At 33.3% G+C, this 14,689-nt stretch overlaps 1 protein-coding gene across 1 annotated transcript; it reads right to left on the reverse strand.

Moving 5' to 3' along the window:
- Positions 1 to 97: 97 nt before the first annotated feature.
- LOC133851600 (pro-hevein-like) lies at positions 98 to 2,458 on the reverse strand. The gene is made up of 2 exons (XM_062288088.1): positions 2,023 to 2,458; positions 98 to 457 (listed from the first exon to the last, which is right to left on the reverse strand). The coding sequence occupies exons 1-2, from the start codon at positions 2,428 to 2,430 to the stop codon at positions 287 to 289; spliced, it is 579 nt and encodes a 192-aa protein (XP_062144072.1). The 5' UTR covers positions 2,431 to 2,458; the 3' UTR covers positions 98 to 286.
- Between the last annotated feature and the right edge of the window lie 12,231 nt (positions 2,459 to 14,689).

Consider the following 14,689-nt stretch of genomic DNA (forward strand, 5'->3'; position numbering starts at 1 on the left):
GTGTATTTTCTCCTCAATATTAGCATTAGTTAGCCTTATGTTAAGAAAAATAGAGAGAAAGAAAGAAAGAGAAAGTGAAAAGAGGACCTTTATCATGTATTTAATAACCAACCCTAAATTTGGTTATATTTTATTAGATTTAATCAATTATTAATGATGCACATCATTTATCTTTCTCTTTATTTATCTATAATCAAAAAGTATGTTTGATTATTAGATATTTATTGTCCTAGTTGTACATCATGCATGCATGGGATCGGTAGGATAGCTAGTAGTAGCTAGTGCTTCAATCACCGCAGTTGACAAACTCGTAGCTCACAGTAAGGTGGCCCTGGGCATAGCCTTTTCCATCCGTGTCTATTTTTCGGAACTCGCCTTCGTCCAGATCAAGACCTCCATTGCTGCATTGATCTACGATTCTCACTGTTGTTTGAGCTCCTGTCCCACTGTTCGTCACCTACACGTCATAAATATATTGTCATATTATTTAAAAGATCAGGTAGCTAGATTTTTAAATACAATAAAATGATTCATTTCCATTTCAAATAAAATAAAAATAATGATTAGAAAGATGAATTTGGGCTAGACAAAGGGTTAATTAGATCGATCTCTTTCTTTATTTCTTATAACCAAAGAGTTAAACTATTAAAAGGCAAAAAAAAAAAAAAAAAAATGTAACTTCATATATAAAAAGGAATGGAAAACTTTATTGTATAAATTTCATGCTTAAAAATTGTACTCAACCGTTGCTTTCTATCTTACTATCAAGACTACTCCATGTTAAACAAAATGTACCTCAAAAAGTTTAATTATGTTGGATGGTTCAATAAATAAAAACAAAATTGAAAAAACTTGTTTGAGAATATGAATTAAATTAAATATAATACAAAATTCATGTTCGGTGATAATGGTCTTTGGTGGGTCTTTTCAACTCTTTCCATTTTTTATTTTTTTTTGGTGAATTCATGTTTAGCTTGCAACCCAACTCACATTGGAATTCATATTGAAATTTACATTGAAATTCCCATTAAGTTGGGTTGAAAAAAAAATTTGAGTAGGTAACCAAACATAAATTTTTAAAAAATAATTTGAAAATAATTTTTTGAGAAAAGTACACATACCTCCCCTTAAACTATCACCAAAATATTGTCAATGTGGCCCCTAAACTGCTAGTTATGAAAATGTCCCCCCTAAACAACTAAACAATGTCAATGTCCCACAAATGACAAAAGTACCCTTCATAAAATTATAAAAATTCTTAAAATTATATAAAAACAAAAAAAAAATAAACAAAAATTATTTTTTAAAAAAATGAAGAAAAAAACGAAAAATAAAATAACAAATGAAAAACTAAGGTTTTTCATTTTTTTTTTTTATATAATTTTTAGTTTGGACTTCCCCTTGAATTTTTATTTTTTAAAATAATTTTTTTTTCAACCTTTAAAAAAAAATCGTTTTTTCTTCTTCTTTTTTTTTTTTTTAAGTTTTAGTTTTAATATTTTTTTTCCCAAGTTTATAAAGATATATTTGCCTTATTGAAATTTTTTTTGGGTTAGTTTTGTCTTATTGTTGACTTTAGGACACAGTGACATGTTTTGGTAGTTTAAAGAAAAAATTGACATAAATAGAAGTTTAAAATGCACATTATCAGTAGAGTAGTAGTTTGAAATGAATATATATATATATATATATATATATATATATATATATATATATATATATATATATATATATATATATATATATATATATATATAATTTCCTCTAATTTTCTTTTTTAAAAAAAACTAATATCCAAACAAGCCAGAATTCATTCTACCCTCGAGAACACGTTTAATTTCATTCAATGTAAAATAAATAAATAAATAAAATAATAAAATAAAATTGGGTCAAACAAAGGAATTTGGTAAAAATATCAAATCCATACTTTGAAAGAAGTGATGTTTGTTAAATAAATTGCTCAAAATTACTTTTTAGATGTAAAAAAAAGGTAGAAACAAATCCTAAAATTTATGCACTCACCTTTAAGCACTTGCCACAGGAGTCTTGTCCACGAGGCCCAACAGGTCCACAAAACGCTGTCCACCCATATTTGCTCCGCCATGCCAACGGCTTGTTGGCATCCCACGTCGAGCAATACGCGCTCACGGCGTTCAAGTCCCATCCATTCTGCTCAGGATTGTAGAAGTGGTACGTTGCTCTGACATTAGAGGCGCTCTGACCAGTACTGCTGTCGCCGCTAGACTTACAATTGCTCTGACAGTTGTTGGAAGGTAAGCAATAGTCATCAGTTGTCCCACAGTAGCCATACTGGCTACAGCAAAGGTTGTCTGCACATGTTTTGCCGCCGGCTTGGCTGCCGCACTGTTGGGCAGTTGCGGTAGCAAGCAGGCAGAGAAATAACACCAAGCATACGCTAAGCCTTTCCATTTGTTACGTGTTTAAGTTGCGTGATCCGGTTCAAGGGTGCCGGAATTTATAGGTAGGAGATGAAGTGGTAGAAATACGTAAACACCCCTATCAGAAAAAAGTATGACAACAACGTTGTTCTACCTTGACTTCAGAATTCTTATCTAGACCGGAATAAGAAATTGCAATGCTCTGATATGCCGTTTGAATAGGCCAGGGACGTTGAAAAATTGATTTTATTTATTTATTATTATTATGGACACAAATTAACTAATTATCCCAGGGGAAAACATATTCATATAATTAAAGAATACAAAAACTAAGGGAAACCATTGATTTAAAGAAATAAAGAAAAAGAAATTAATGCTTGATTCACAAAATATGGTTTGTGTTGCTGGCATTTAGCCAGTTCAGACAAATACGATTCACAAACCATCATTTGTGGCATCAAATAATGGCCCCTGAACACCGCCGGGAGCAGTTGTTGGTTTCTTTTATAACACCTTATCACATATAATCTACAATTCAGATGATAACTATACTCCCATGAACACGATTAATATTAATCGTCTTGAGTCTTATTGATGTCTTAATAAAACTGAATCAGATGAACAAGGATACTCTTCATTTGAAAGGGAGATGATTTTCTCTATTTAATGTAACAGTGAAAGTATAGTTGTTTTTCCACATTTTCATACAATGTGAAAAGATAACTACGCTTTCACTTTTACACTAAATAAAGAGAATCATCTCCATTTTTTTTTTACTACTAAGCATAGATGGTAGAGAGAACTTTCAAGTGCCCCCATCCATTGCAATTTGCTATGCAAATTTGTTCTCATCTTATTCTACAAAATGATATTATTCTTCAATGAAAAATAATAGGTGGGAGAACAAACAACCGTCTCCCATCACCCTTTTTTATTTTTTTTAATAAAAAAAAATATATAAATTTATCTTTTGATGTGACATTAAAAGACAGATTTTAATTTTTTTTACTTTTAATAAAAAAAAAAAATGGGTGATAGGAGACAGTTGTTTGTCCCATGTATCACTGCTCCTCTTCAATTCCTTATCCCTCGCAAATTTTACTTTTGACACTAATGAAAGTTGTTTCCGTTCCACAACTTCTCTTACATGCAAAGATGGAATCATAATTTCTTTTTAGGGGCCAAAGCATCAATGAGGGCCAAACTTAATTTTGATTTAGGCCATGCTTAATTTTTAAGCAAAATATATATATATATATATATATATATATATATATATATATATATATATATATATATATATATATATATATATATATTAAATACAAAATTGGTCCATGTACATATTATAGAGTTAGATAAGAGCATTCATACCCGCTTTCTTAAATGGGGTCTAATCCTTAAGTTTTAGGAAAAATTTTAAGAAAGTTACAAAAACTTCTTTACAGCAACTTCTTTAAAATTTTTGTTTTCCTGGGAAGTGAATAGTGCGTCCCAGTGCATTGGAAAATACTATTCACTTCTTATTCAATTGTTTATTCACAAAATATATTATATCTCTCTTATTTTATCTTCTTTTTCCTACTTTTAATTAAAGTAAAAGTAAAAAAATAATATTTTAATGATATAGAGAAAAATAAAGGAAAGCTACTATGGGGTATTTTTTGATAGGAAAGTAAAAAGTAATTTTGTTCCTTATATTTAGAGAAAATAGTTGGGAAGCTGCTGGGAATGCTCTAAGTTACATTGTAGGATAGATAAATCCATATTTTTGAAATTTTAGGGTTAGAGTTGAAAAGTTTGACCCGTTTAATTAAATAAATCAAAATATAATTGATTTATATGACTTTATATTCATCAATCGACATAATCTAAATTCGACAAAGTAAGGCTGCCTAATTTCTAGATTCCAGCTTGATTGGTGCAATTACGTGGAAAAAGACATGAGAGAAAGAGAGAAGTTTCTTAGGAAGGTGGTAAATGGTCAAGATGGGCAACTAGATTTGAGCCATCACATCGTACGTGGTTGATGGTCATATATAAATTGCGGGCGGCCGGCTTACGTATCAATTTTCAGATGTCGGATATATACAAAGGAACATGGCATATGTCATTCCTTAAGAATAGGGTCGTCAATCGGTATATAACGATTTATTGAATGAAGAATTCATGATATATATGTAAATGGATTTGGAGTGAGAATTTTCCTGATCTCCTTTCTGACCATGACCATGTTGTATTTGACTACAAATTTTTTTTATGTAAGTTTTGATTGCCAAAAAATTGAATTAAACATAAGGAGGCTGATATGAATTAGTCTCTCATCATTAAATATCCTTTTTTTTTTTTTTTTTTCGATAATGATGGTTGCATCACTTGCAGGTGAGAAAATTTCCCGAGCACCTAGACATTAGGGGTGATAGTTCGTGTTCACGTGTCGGGTTCGAGAGGTATGGATATAAGACTATATATGTAAGCTATAACCCTATAATTTTGTATTGGCTTCGTGTAGGGTTCGCGAGTCATGTCAAAAAATTACTGGTCATTATGTCGCGTGTCGGGTTTAAGTTGTGTTGAAACATAGGTATAAGACGATATACATCAATCATAACCCAACTTATTTATTTAACGAGTCACATACAACCTAACATTTTAATTTTGTATTGAGTTTGTACTAGATTTACGCGTCTTAGCTTGTAAAATATTGTCAGCCCTACCAAATATCATTATATGTTGTTGGTAGGCAAAATCTGGAGAGATGACCCACAAAAAGGCAATTGAGTTGTTGACTTGAGCTATAAAATTTACTATTCATAAATAGTTCAAGTTTGATATTAGTTTGGGCTTGTTTATTAATTAAGGAAACCAAATGTCCATATACAAGCTTAAGTTTGAAGCTCATGCTCAACCACACAGCTAACCAAACCCTGAAGAAACCCAGGCTCTGCCTGGTACATTCATGTAACTAAAGATAATAATTGCTGCAATTAATATACTACAACTCTATATGAAAATTAATCAAAATTTTATTTATGGGTCATGGTCAATCCTCAGTTTCTGATTCAATTTCGAAGTAGGATTTCAGTAAACCCCTTTGATTTCTTGCTGAACTATCAAATCTCTAAAAAAATAATTGAAAGAACTAGATAGATTAATTTTTAACTTTTCTGTTCTTTCTTTGTATTTTATATTTGGACTTTTTTAAACTATCTTTTTCATCACATTTTCAGTCTTTTTGTTTTGCTGAAGGGCATGTATTATTGTGCTTCTTGATGATGATTGTAGTATGTGTTCATAGTTTGTTTCTAAACAAGCAAATTCTGATGTATATCGTCAAAAAGCAATTGATGTCGATTATGTCAAGGTATTTGATTGAGAATGCTGTTGAGCTTTAGAAGGTAATAACTGATCCTCTATGTCCCCTTATGATTGGATCGCCATGGGAGTATGATGAGATAGAGGAAATACAAGCTGCTCCAGAGTGCGCGAAATGGTTGGAAGAGAATTATGTTTAGGTGATAAATTACTAATCCTGTAATTCTTTCATTAACTAATTTTGTGGATAAAATTTCGTTGATCGACTATGTTTTTGGATGATGGATACATTTTGCGTAAAAAAAAAAAAAAGAAAGAAAAAAAGGCTTTTGCTCTCGTCTGATATTTGAAAAGCAATGTGTAAGTTCACAGTTGTGGTTTCATAGATGGCTAGCTAGTAAAATAGACGTACAAAAGATGTGCATGAATCATTTCTCAGTAAAATATGCGGTTGACATTCACATGCAAGGATCTCGCGGGATCGACACATACTTGGAATCATTCCAAGATTTACGTTCTTGTTTCCTTAAACTTCTTTTCTGTTCCATAATTACCTCTTAGCAAGAAAAAAAGAGTTGACTAGGTTGTTCTTTATTATTTGTAGCAGCAGTTGTAAGAAAGGAAGGCAAGAAAAGAATTTTATCTATTCCTATTTTCTTTCTCAGTCTACAATTCACAGGGGCTTGGGCTTCCCTCATACGTCGGAATTTTTTTGGCTCATAAATCTCTTGTTTCTTCTTCCATCCTTATTATTTGGTATTAGGGCATCGATCCTTATGGCTCATAAGCTACTGTGCCATGGAAATGGGAACCAGATCTCAAGATTTGAGTTGTATGAAGGAATCCATGAGGCAGCTGAAGGAGGGTACAGTCAGAGGAATTAATCTATGAAAGAAATGAAAGAAAGTTCTGAATAGTAGGGTGGACTCTTAGGTCATTGATCGGGCTTGGGCTTCGGCCCAACTCGAACTGGGCTCTACTTGGTGGTCTTGGGCTTATATAGAGTTTATAAGGTGTAGAGAGTTTTTGGTATGTCTTGACTTGCGATCGACTATCTGCAAAATAATAAGATTGTCAAAAAAAGAAAATACTTCGATGCTTAAATTATGATGTTTGTTTGGAGTGAAAATATAGTACCGATTTAGGGTTTTTGAGAGGAATGTCATCTCCTTTGGCCTTTACCCCATGCATTGTGTCTCATTTATAGAGTTTTTGATAGGAATCATCTACTCTTGCTGAAGATGCCTAAGAAGAAGAAAAGTATAACATTGTCCTTGCTGAGCAATAGAAGCACAAAGATATATATATATATATATATATATTCATGGCTCTCAAGCTGATCTCCCACCAAAGATATCTCCATACTTGAGTAGTTGAGTGAATTTCAAATACTCTCTTAAATCTTGAGACATCTAATTCTATTATTTTCTGTAATTAGCATGGGTTCTGTTCTATGTTGTACGTGCCCTGCCCCTCCTTCGCCGCCAGCGTTGTAATGGTAATGACGGAGGGCCTCAGCTTGGTGGAGGACGTCTCCGCAGGCATGGGCGTCATCATCACGAAGGGCTTGACCATGGTGGAGGACAACACGGAGTAGTCCATGCTGCTTATGTTGATGTTGGGGCACACCATCATGCGCATGTAGTCCATGCTAGCTGATGCTGCTCATGTTGGGGGACACCACCATGATCATCATCATGCACATGGTTAAGTCAATGAATATAATAAGCCCCGGCCCACATTTATTCCTGAAATAATAGTCGGAAACATACGTTGTTCTGCTGCTCTACGTATTGAATAATTTTTTCCTATTTTCCTCAATAATTGACTGGGCCGGTATCGCCTAGTGTCCCCTTGTTACGATCCTAGTGAAGGCATTGGTTAAATTTAATTTTAAACATCTGTATATAAACTCTTAAACACCCTTATCTTGTAAGTCGGTTTTCAAGGATGAGTTCTATCCACAAATTTGTAGAACACCTCAATTTCACGGTGTGTTGAGCGGTTGATGCTTTGAAGCGGCTCAAAAGCTTTTCCTTGACTGTGGTTGGTGGGTGTTCTTGATTCTACTCAACCAAGAATACGTATGCAGAATCTTTAGAAACATTGGGCGGAGAAAGTCAGGGCAATGGTTTTTGATTTCACGGAGTTGTGTTGAAAATGTATGTAGAATCTCTACAAACATCGGGTAGAAAAGGTCAGGGCAATGGTTTCTGATTTCACTGTTTGTCAAAACATTCTATTTTTTCAAAAAATTCAAATTAAAAACATTTATACTTTTTATATCACATCAATAATTTTTTATTACTATTTAAACAAAAAATTTATTAAAAAACATAATTTTTTAATTTTTCCTTAAAATAAATTTCAAATTTTTTATACTTTATATCACATCAATAACTTATTACTACTATTCAAAAAAAAAATTCTACTACAAAATCATTTGCCAAATATACTCATGTGTTTTGGTTATAATCTCATTTGGTGTGATAAACTGATGTGTCCATTTTTATTGTAGGATAAAAAGAGCTTGGTTTGTGCCATGACCCTATAAAAGTTATTCTTTTTGCTGTATTTTTTGTTGGTTGTTAATAAAATTTAAGAGAAATTTATTTAACTCCTTAAACTTCTATCATATTTGTAATTACTTCCTTAAATTTTGAAACTTCTCAATTTAGTGTATCAATTTTTTAGTTTTTTTCAATTTCACCTATCCATTAGGATTTTGTGTTAGAATTTTTTTTTTCTCAATTTACCGTATTAATTTTTCAATTTTTATTTGTGTATCGAGTCAGTACTTTTTTTTTTTTTTTTTTCCCTATTGTAGTACAAAATAATAAAATAGATAGCTGAAAATATATAGTCCATTTTCTCCTGGGTTTCATGACCGTGGTAAAATAGACAGCTGAAAACATTAAGGGTCTGATTGGGTTTACGATTTCAAAAAGTACAATTTAAAATAATGATTTTAAAATGTGCGATTTGAAAAAAAAGTAATTTTTAAAAAATCAATTAAGTATTTGGCAAAATCGCAGTTTAGCCTATAAAATTGCAAATTAGCATTTGAAATTCTGCATTTTCAAAAAAGCACCATCTTACTTGCAATTTGAAAAAACAAATTTTTTGCGTTTTTAAATTGCAATTTTTAAAAGTATAGTTCTCAAACGATTTATGTTCTGCGATTTAGTTTAAAATCACACTTATTATTTACGAAATCGCAATCCTAAATACACCCTAAGTAGCTTTTCGAATAAAAAACCAAAATGTGAGTTGTCAAAATCGAGTTTTTTTTTTTTTTTGGCAAATCAAATGTTACTTGAAACACGACACCTAATCAAACAATAAGAGAAATGCTTGGTTGTACACTCTCGTCCCACTCTTATCTCACTCTTGTATACGTAGACCAATAATATTATTAACAAAATCAATGTCTCACTACACTCTCTCTACTATCTCTCACATTATTGGTCCACGTAGACAAGGGTGAGATAAGAGTTGGATGAGAGTATACAACTAAGCATTTCATAGTAGAGAGAGTGTAGTGAGACTTTGATTTTTTTAATAACATTATTGGTTCACGTATACAAGAGTGAGATAGGAGTGGGATGAGAGTGTATAACCAAGCATTTCTCATAATATTATATGGTCAGCGGTACACACTAGAAAGATTAATCTCTTTATATATATATATATACACACACACACACACCGAGTCAAATTGATACATCGTTTAGGGTATTAAATAAGGGTTGGGTTCTTTTCGCTTAGTGTATATTGTCCATGTAAAACAGGGGGCTAATTCAGTTGCCAATGGTTTAGCACGCGATGCAGACACTTATGTCATAGATTATATCTGGTTGGAAGAAATTTTTCAGTGCATCTGTGATATGTAATTAGGGAAATTATTGTCCTTATGATTTAATCCCAGTATTGTTTCTGTGGTTATAATAAGATTGAAAGATTTTTTTTTTTAAAAAAAAAATAATAATACAGTGTTTTAATAACTAATTAATGAGTTGATAATTTTAATCAATGTACGTAGGTTTGCAATTTGCTGCGTGACTTTCACTAAATCAAGCAACGAAACAACATTTGCAACTAGTTTAGCATGACGTTAAAAGAAAAAAATAATAATAAGAGATTTGATTTTGCTACACCCCATGCATGCACCTAGTCCTACGTGGCGCCCCCGCCCTTCTAAATTTGTTTTTTTAACAAAAAAAAAAAAAATCAAACACGTTGAGTGTATGGGCTGTAGCAGAATCATATCTCAAAGAAGAAGAAGAAGAGGAGATGACAAGAAAAGTTGTTGGTTTTGGTGTTATGACAAGAAACCCATTTTTTTTCTTTTTTTCTTTTTCTCTTTTATATCCAAGCCCTAGTAGAGAAACCCCAAAATGAGAACGAAGTTTCGAATGGAATTTGCCAAGATTTTTAGGCATGGATTGCAGCCCATTTTAGCATAGTAAATGCCGGAATTTGGAGAAATGTATTTCCAAAAAAGTTGTAGCCAAAAGATATGGTCAAACTATTTTAACTCCTTAAACTATTTAGAAGTAGTCCCAGTATCACCCCCCCACCCAACAGTTTCTTGAATAACAAAGGATTTCTCATTTTGGTAAGTTGGAGTACTACAAATGTGTCGTAACCATAATTGGTAAGCTGTCTCTTAAAATAAGGAGAGAAAGCAAATAGCCCAATACACCCTTATCTCACTTTCACACAACAAACGAGAACTAAATACAAAAAGAAAAATCTCTCTAATTTCCTTAGATCTCAATACACCAGAAAAATAATGAGAAATGTAAGTGAGAATACAAAAAAGACAAAATTGACTTATCTCTCTCCCAATGGGTTCTATCGAAACAGCTGTTGGGTCTCTCTTCTTCAAGGCTGAAACTGCCTTGTTCGCACACTGCTCTTCAGGGCCGAATATGTCTTCTTTTGCACACCAGCACCACACTGTCCGTCGTGTTCGAAATGTCGTATTCTTTTTTACCTACGAAAGCCTTCTTTGTTTTCACAAAGCTTCTAGAGGAAGCTAGCTTCTTGAATAAGCTTTCCAACTCAAGGACAAACGTGTGTACAAAGCAAAAATAAGTCAAAAGTTGAGGGCCTACAGTAAGGACTTGATAACGACAAGTCACTTACGGTACATAGGGAAATTAATATAAAATATATAAATGGATGAAATAAAAGGAAACAAAAAAGAAACCGTAAGTGAACCATGCGGTATAATGAAATTTCACTAGACAACAAAATTTTTTTGCGCATTTCAGGATGCTCCCAAGAGTTGCAAAAGCTTTTCCGTTCACATTTCCATTTGCAATCCCATTTCAATGACCAATAAAGAGTAAATTTCTTTAATTACAAATTTAACAAAATTTTCACTCTAATTACCGTAGTTCAACCAACTTATGGACAACAAAACGTAAACATCATATCAACCGCGTGAAAATGATGGAGAGAGAAGAAAAGAGGGGCATAGACAGAGAGGAAGAAGAAAAAAAAAAGAAAAAGTTAAAGACGAAGAAACTATTGGCTGAGTTGTGCACTTTACTATCGGAGTACTTTTTTAGTCCCGGTGAATAGTGTCTTCACGACATGAGCAACATAAAATCATCATTCATTTAAATAATTATTATTATTATTTTTTTTTATAAATATATTTGTAATTCATGTCTCAAGGGTTTGGCCTCTATTCAAAATATTTTCTGACTCTGTTTCTGCCCGCAAACTAGCAACCCTTAGACTAGAGGTGTACAAGCAAGACGGTTATTAATCAGAAATAACCGATAATCGCCAATAACCACTAACTGGGAAAACCAGAAAACTGAAAAAAATCGTAACCGGGTACCCGATTGCGGTTACAGGATATTACTTCTCAAAAACCAATTAATAACCGGGATAAGTCGCAACCGGTTTTTATATATATAAAATAATAATAATAACCGGACACCCTAAACCTAAACACTCAGCCGCAAGTTCAATTTCAGTCTTTCACCTTCAACACCCAGCCGCCCACCCACACCCAGCCATGAGCCAACCAATTTCTTCTTCTTCTCCGGCAATTTCTTCTTCTCCGGCCATTTCTCTTCTCTTCTTCTTTCTTCTCTGGCCTCTTCTTCTTTCCCTCTTTCTTCTTCTTCTCTTCCTCTGTACTGTATCTCTAATCCACGCCCGGTCGCCCACGGCCATAGCCCACGATGCCCACTTAGCTTGCCCACGACACCCAGTGCGGTAGTGCCCACCCCAACGACGCCCAGTGCCCACGTCGACGATGCCCAGTGCCCTCTGTCTGTCTTTTCTTTTCTTCTTCTCTTCTGATCCGTTTATTGTTCTTCTTTTCTTCTTCTCTTATGAACCACATCTTAGATTACTTTTATCTTTTATTTTTTCTATTGTATTTGTAATGCCTTTTTTGTTGGCTCAGTGGTGAGGAACTGAGGATGCCATTTTGATGTTTTAGTTTTTTCTTGTTTTGCCAATTTTCTAGAAATTGATTTACAAAACAGTTTTGGTACAATATGGACACTTAGGACAAAAAAATGGAGTAATTCTAAACGTCATACCCATGTACCTCTTGTGTCCCTCTAAAAATGATGTAGCTTTTAAAATCACCATGTGATCAAAATTGAATTTTGATCAATCACAAGCTCAATGGTGATTTTAAAAGCCACCTCATTTTTAGAGGAACACAAGAGGGACATAAGTATGACATATAGCATTACTCCAGAAAATGATGTTATTGAATTCAAATATTGGAATTTTTTTTTTTTTTTTTTTTTTTTTTCAAAAAAAAGAAACTAAAAACTTCAACATATATAAAACCGGTTATCCGGTTAATAACCGGATAACCGGCGGTTGGTAAAAACCGCAACCGGCATACCGGTTGCGGTTGCGGTTATTAAAATTACAATAACTGGGGACCTGTTTGCGGTTGCGGTTATGAGCTAATAACCGCTATCGCAACCGGTTATACACCCCTACCTTAGACTCTAGCCCACCAGCTAGCTAGCTAGGATTTGATTCTTAGGCTTGGGTTTTTGTTTTATATCTTTTCCTTCTTGACCCATGTCACAATCTTTTCTCATATGGTCACAAACTGTACATGAAAATTTAGGCACGATTCTTGGCTATTGTTGACTATGATGAATAACCTCCAATCTCCTACTTCATATATATATATATATAACTTGTAATTATATCTTAATCCAGTTCACTTACCAACTAGAAAATATAATTTTGGGATAAATATAATATCAATATTTCATGATTATCAGTTGGCTAGAACCAATTTTGGGCCATTTCCATGTACCGCTCAACTTAACAAAATCCCCTCGTACTAGAGGGTTCTAGGGTTATAAAGGTAGATACTTTACTACCCTAAAACATATTTAGGTACCAAAGATTCCACCTATAACATAAAATTCTTAAAAATGTCACCTTTAATTATTACCAACAAAGTTCTAAAACAACAACATCCTACCAAAGTAAAAGGGTTGCGTGTGAGTATGTAAGGTATTGGTTAGGAGTAATGCTACACATTATCCCATTGTCCTCCTTTTGTCACCCCAAAATTGATGTGGCTCTTAAAATCGCCATTGGATCAAAATTCAATGGTAATCTATCATAAATCCAATGGTAATTTTAAGAGCCACATCAATTTTGGGGTGACAAAAGGAGGACAAAGGGATGATGGGTAGCATTACTCATTGGTTAGTGTCAATAAAATAACAATACGTGGCACTTTTAATAAAAAAAAATATAAAATTAAATAATTAAAGAAATAAAAAAAACTAAAAAGAATTATTATTTTTTTTAAAAAAAAAGTGAAAGGGGGTGACTCGTGAGCTACCCCAAAGGAAGCCAGGGTGGCACACTGCCACCCCCATGAGCTGGTGGAGCCACCCCCAATGGTGGCTAGGGTGGCGCTCGCCACTACCGGCTCATGAGGGCCACGTTTGTATGTAATTCATGTTAATATATAGTTATTTTTAATCTTTAGAGTAATATAAGACAATGGGTCTAAAGAATGCAGGGGTATTGAGAATTGTAATCAGACATTTGTTTTGTGATTTGTCTCCAATTCAAATTTGATTCATTTGTAGTATTTTGTGCCCGAAATGAGTTTATCACCTATCTATTTTACTCAATTAGTCGTGTGTTCCTATCATATGAAAATCTAAAAAAAAAAAACAAAGATGGAAGAGGGATAGAAAAGTCAAATGGATGATCTTCTAGCTAGATCTGCCCCCACAGCCCTTTTATAAAAACAAGAAAATGCATAGCACCTAGTAAGGTCAATGTGACCGTTTTCATCTAATAATTTCTATTTATATATGGAAGCCATATATATATATATATATATATATTCCTTCGATGAGAAGGAAAGTCGCAATTGAGATGACAAGGTTGAACTCTATCTACCCATCAGCATCTATATACCTATACAATATGCATGGCTTAATCAAAAACAAAAAATAATAATAATAATAATTAAAGGATAAAATTACCTATTTCTCTAGGATGTCTTCAGTCTTCACAAGGACATTAATGTAAAACATTTACGTACACGCAACTGATACGCGCTTGATACGCGCTTAAAACCGTCTTCGAGGAAAACAATTAGGTTGTTCTTTTTTTCTTTTTTTCAGAAAGGCAAGGTTAACCATACCCATCAGCATGTGTGTGTGTATATATATATCTATATATGGCCCTCAATCTAATCTCCCACCAAAGTTATCTCCATATATACCTGAGTTAATTTCGAATATTCTCTTAAGTCTTGATACATCTAATTCTAATATATTTTCTGTAATTAGCATATATATATGGGCTCTGTTCTATGTTGTTGTCGCAGGAGTAGTACTACTAGTCATGACCGCCGGCATGGTTATGGTCATGATGGTGATCATCACGAATTCGAAGGGCCTGATGATCACCACGGAAAGCCTGACCTTGATGGGCCTGAC

The sequence above is a fragment of the Alnus glutinosa genome, chromosome 12 (assembly GCF_958979055.1).
Source record: "Alnus glutinosa chromosome 12, dhAlnGlut1.1, whole genome shotgun sequence".
NCBI classification, from domain to species: Eukaryota; Viridiplantae; Streptophyta; class Magnoliopsida; order Fagales; family Betulaceae; genus Alnus; species Alnus glutinosa.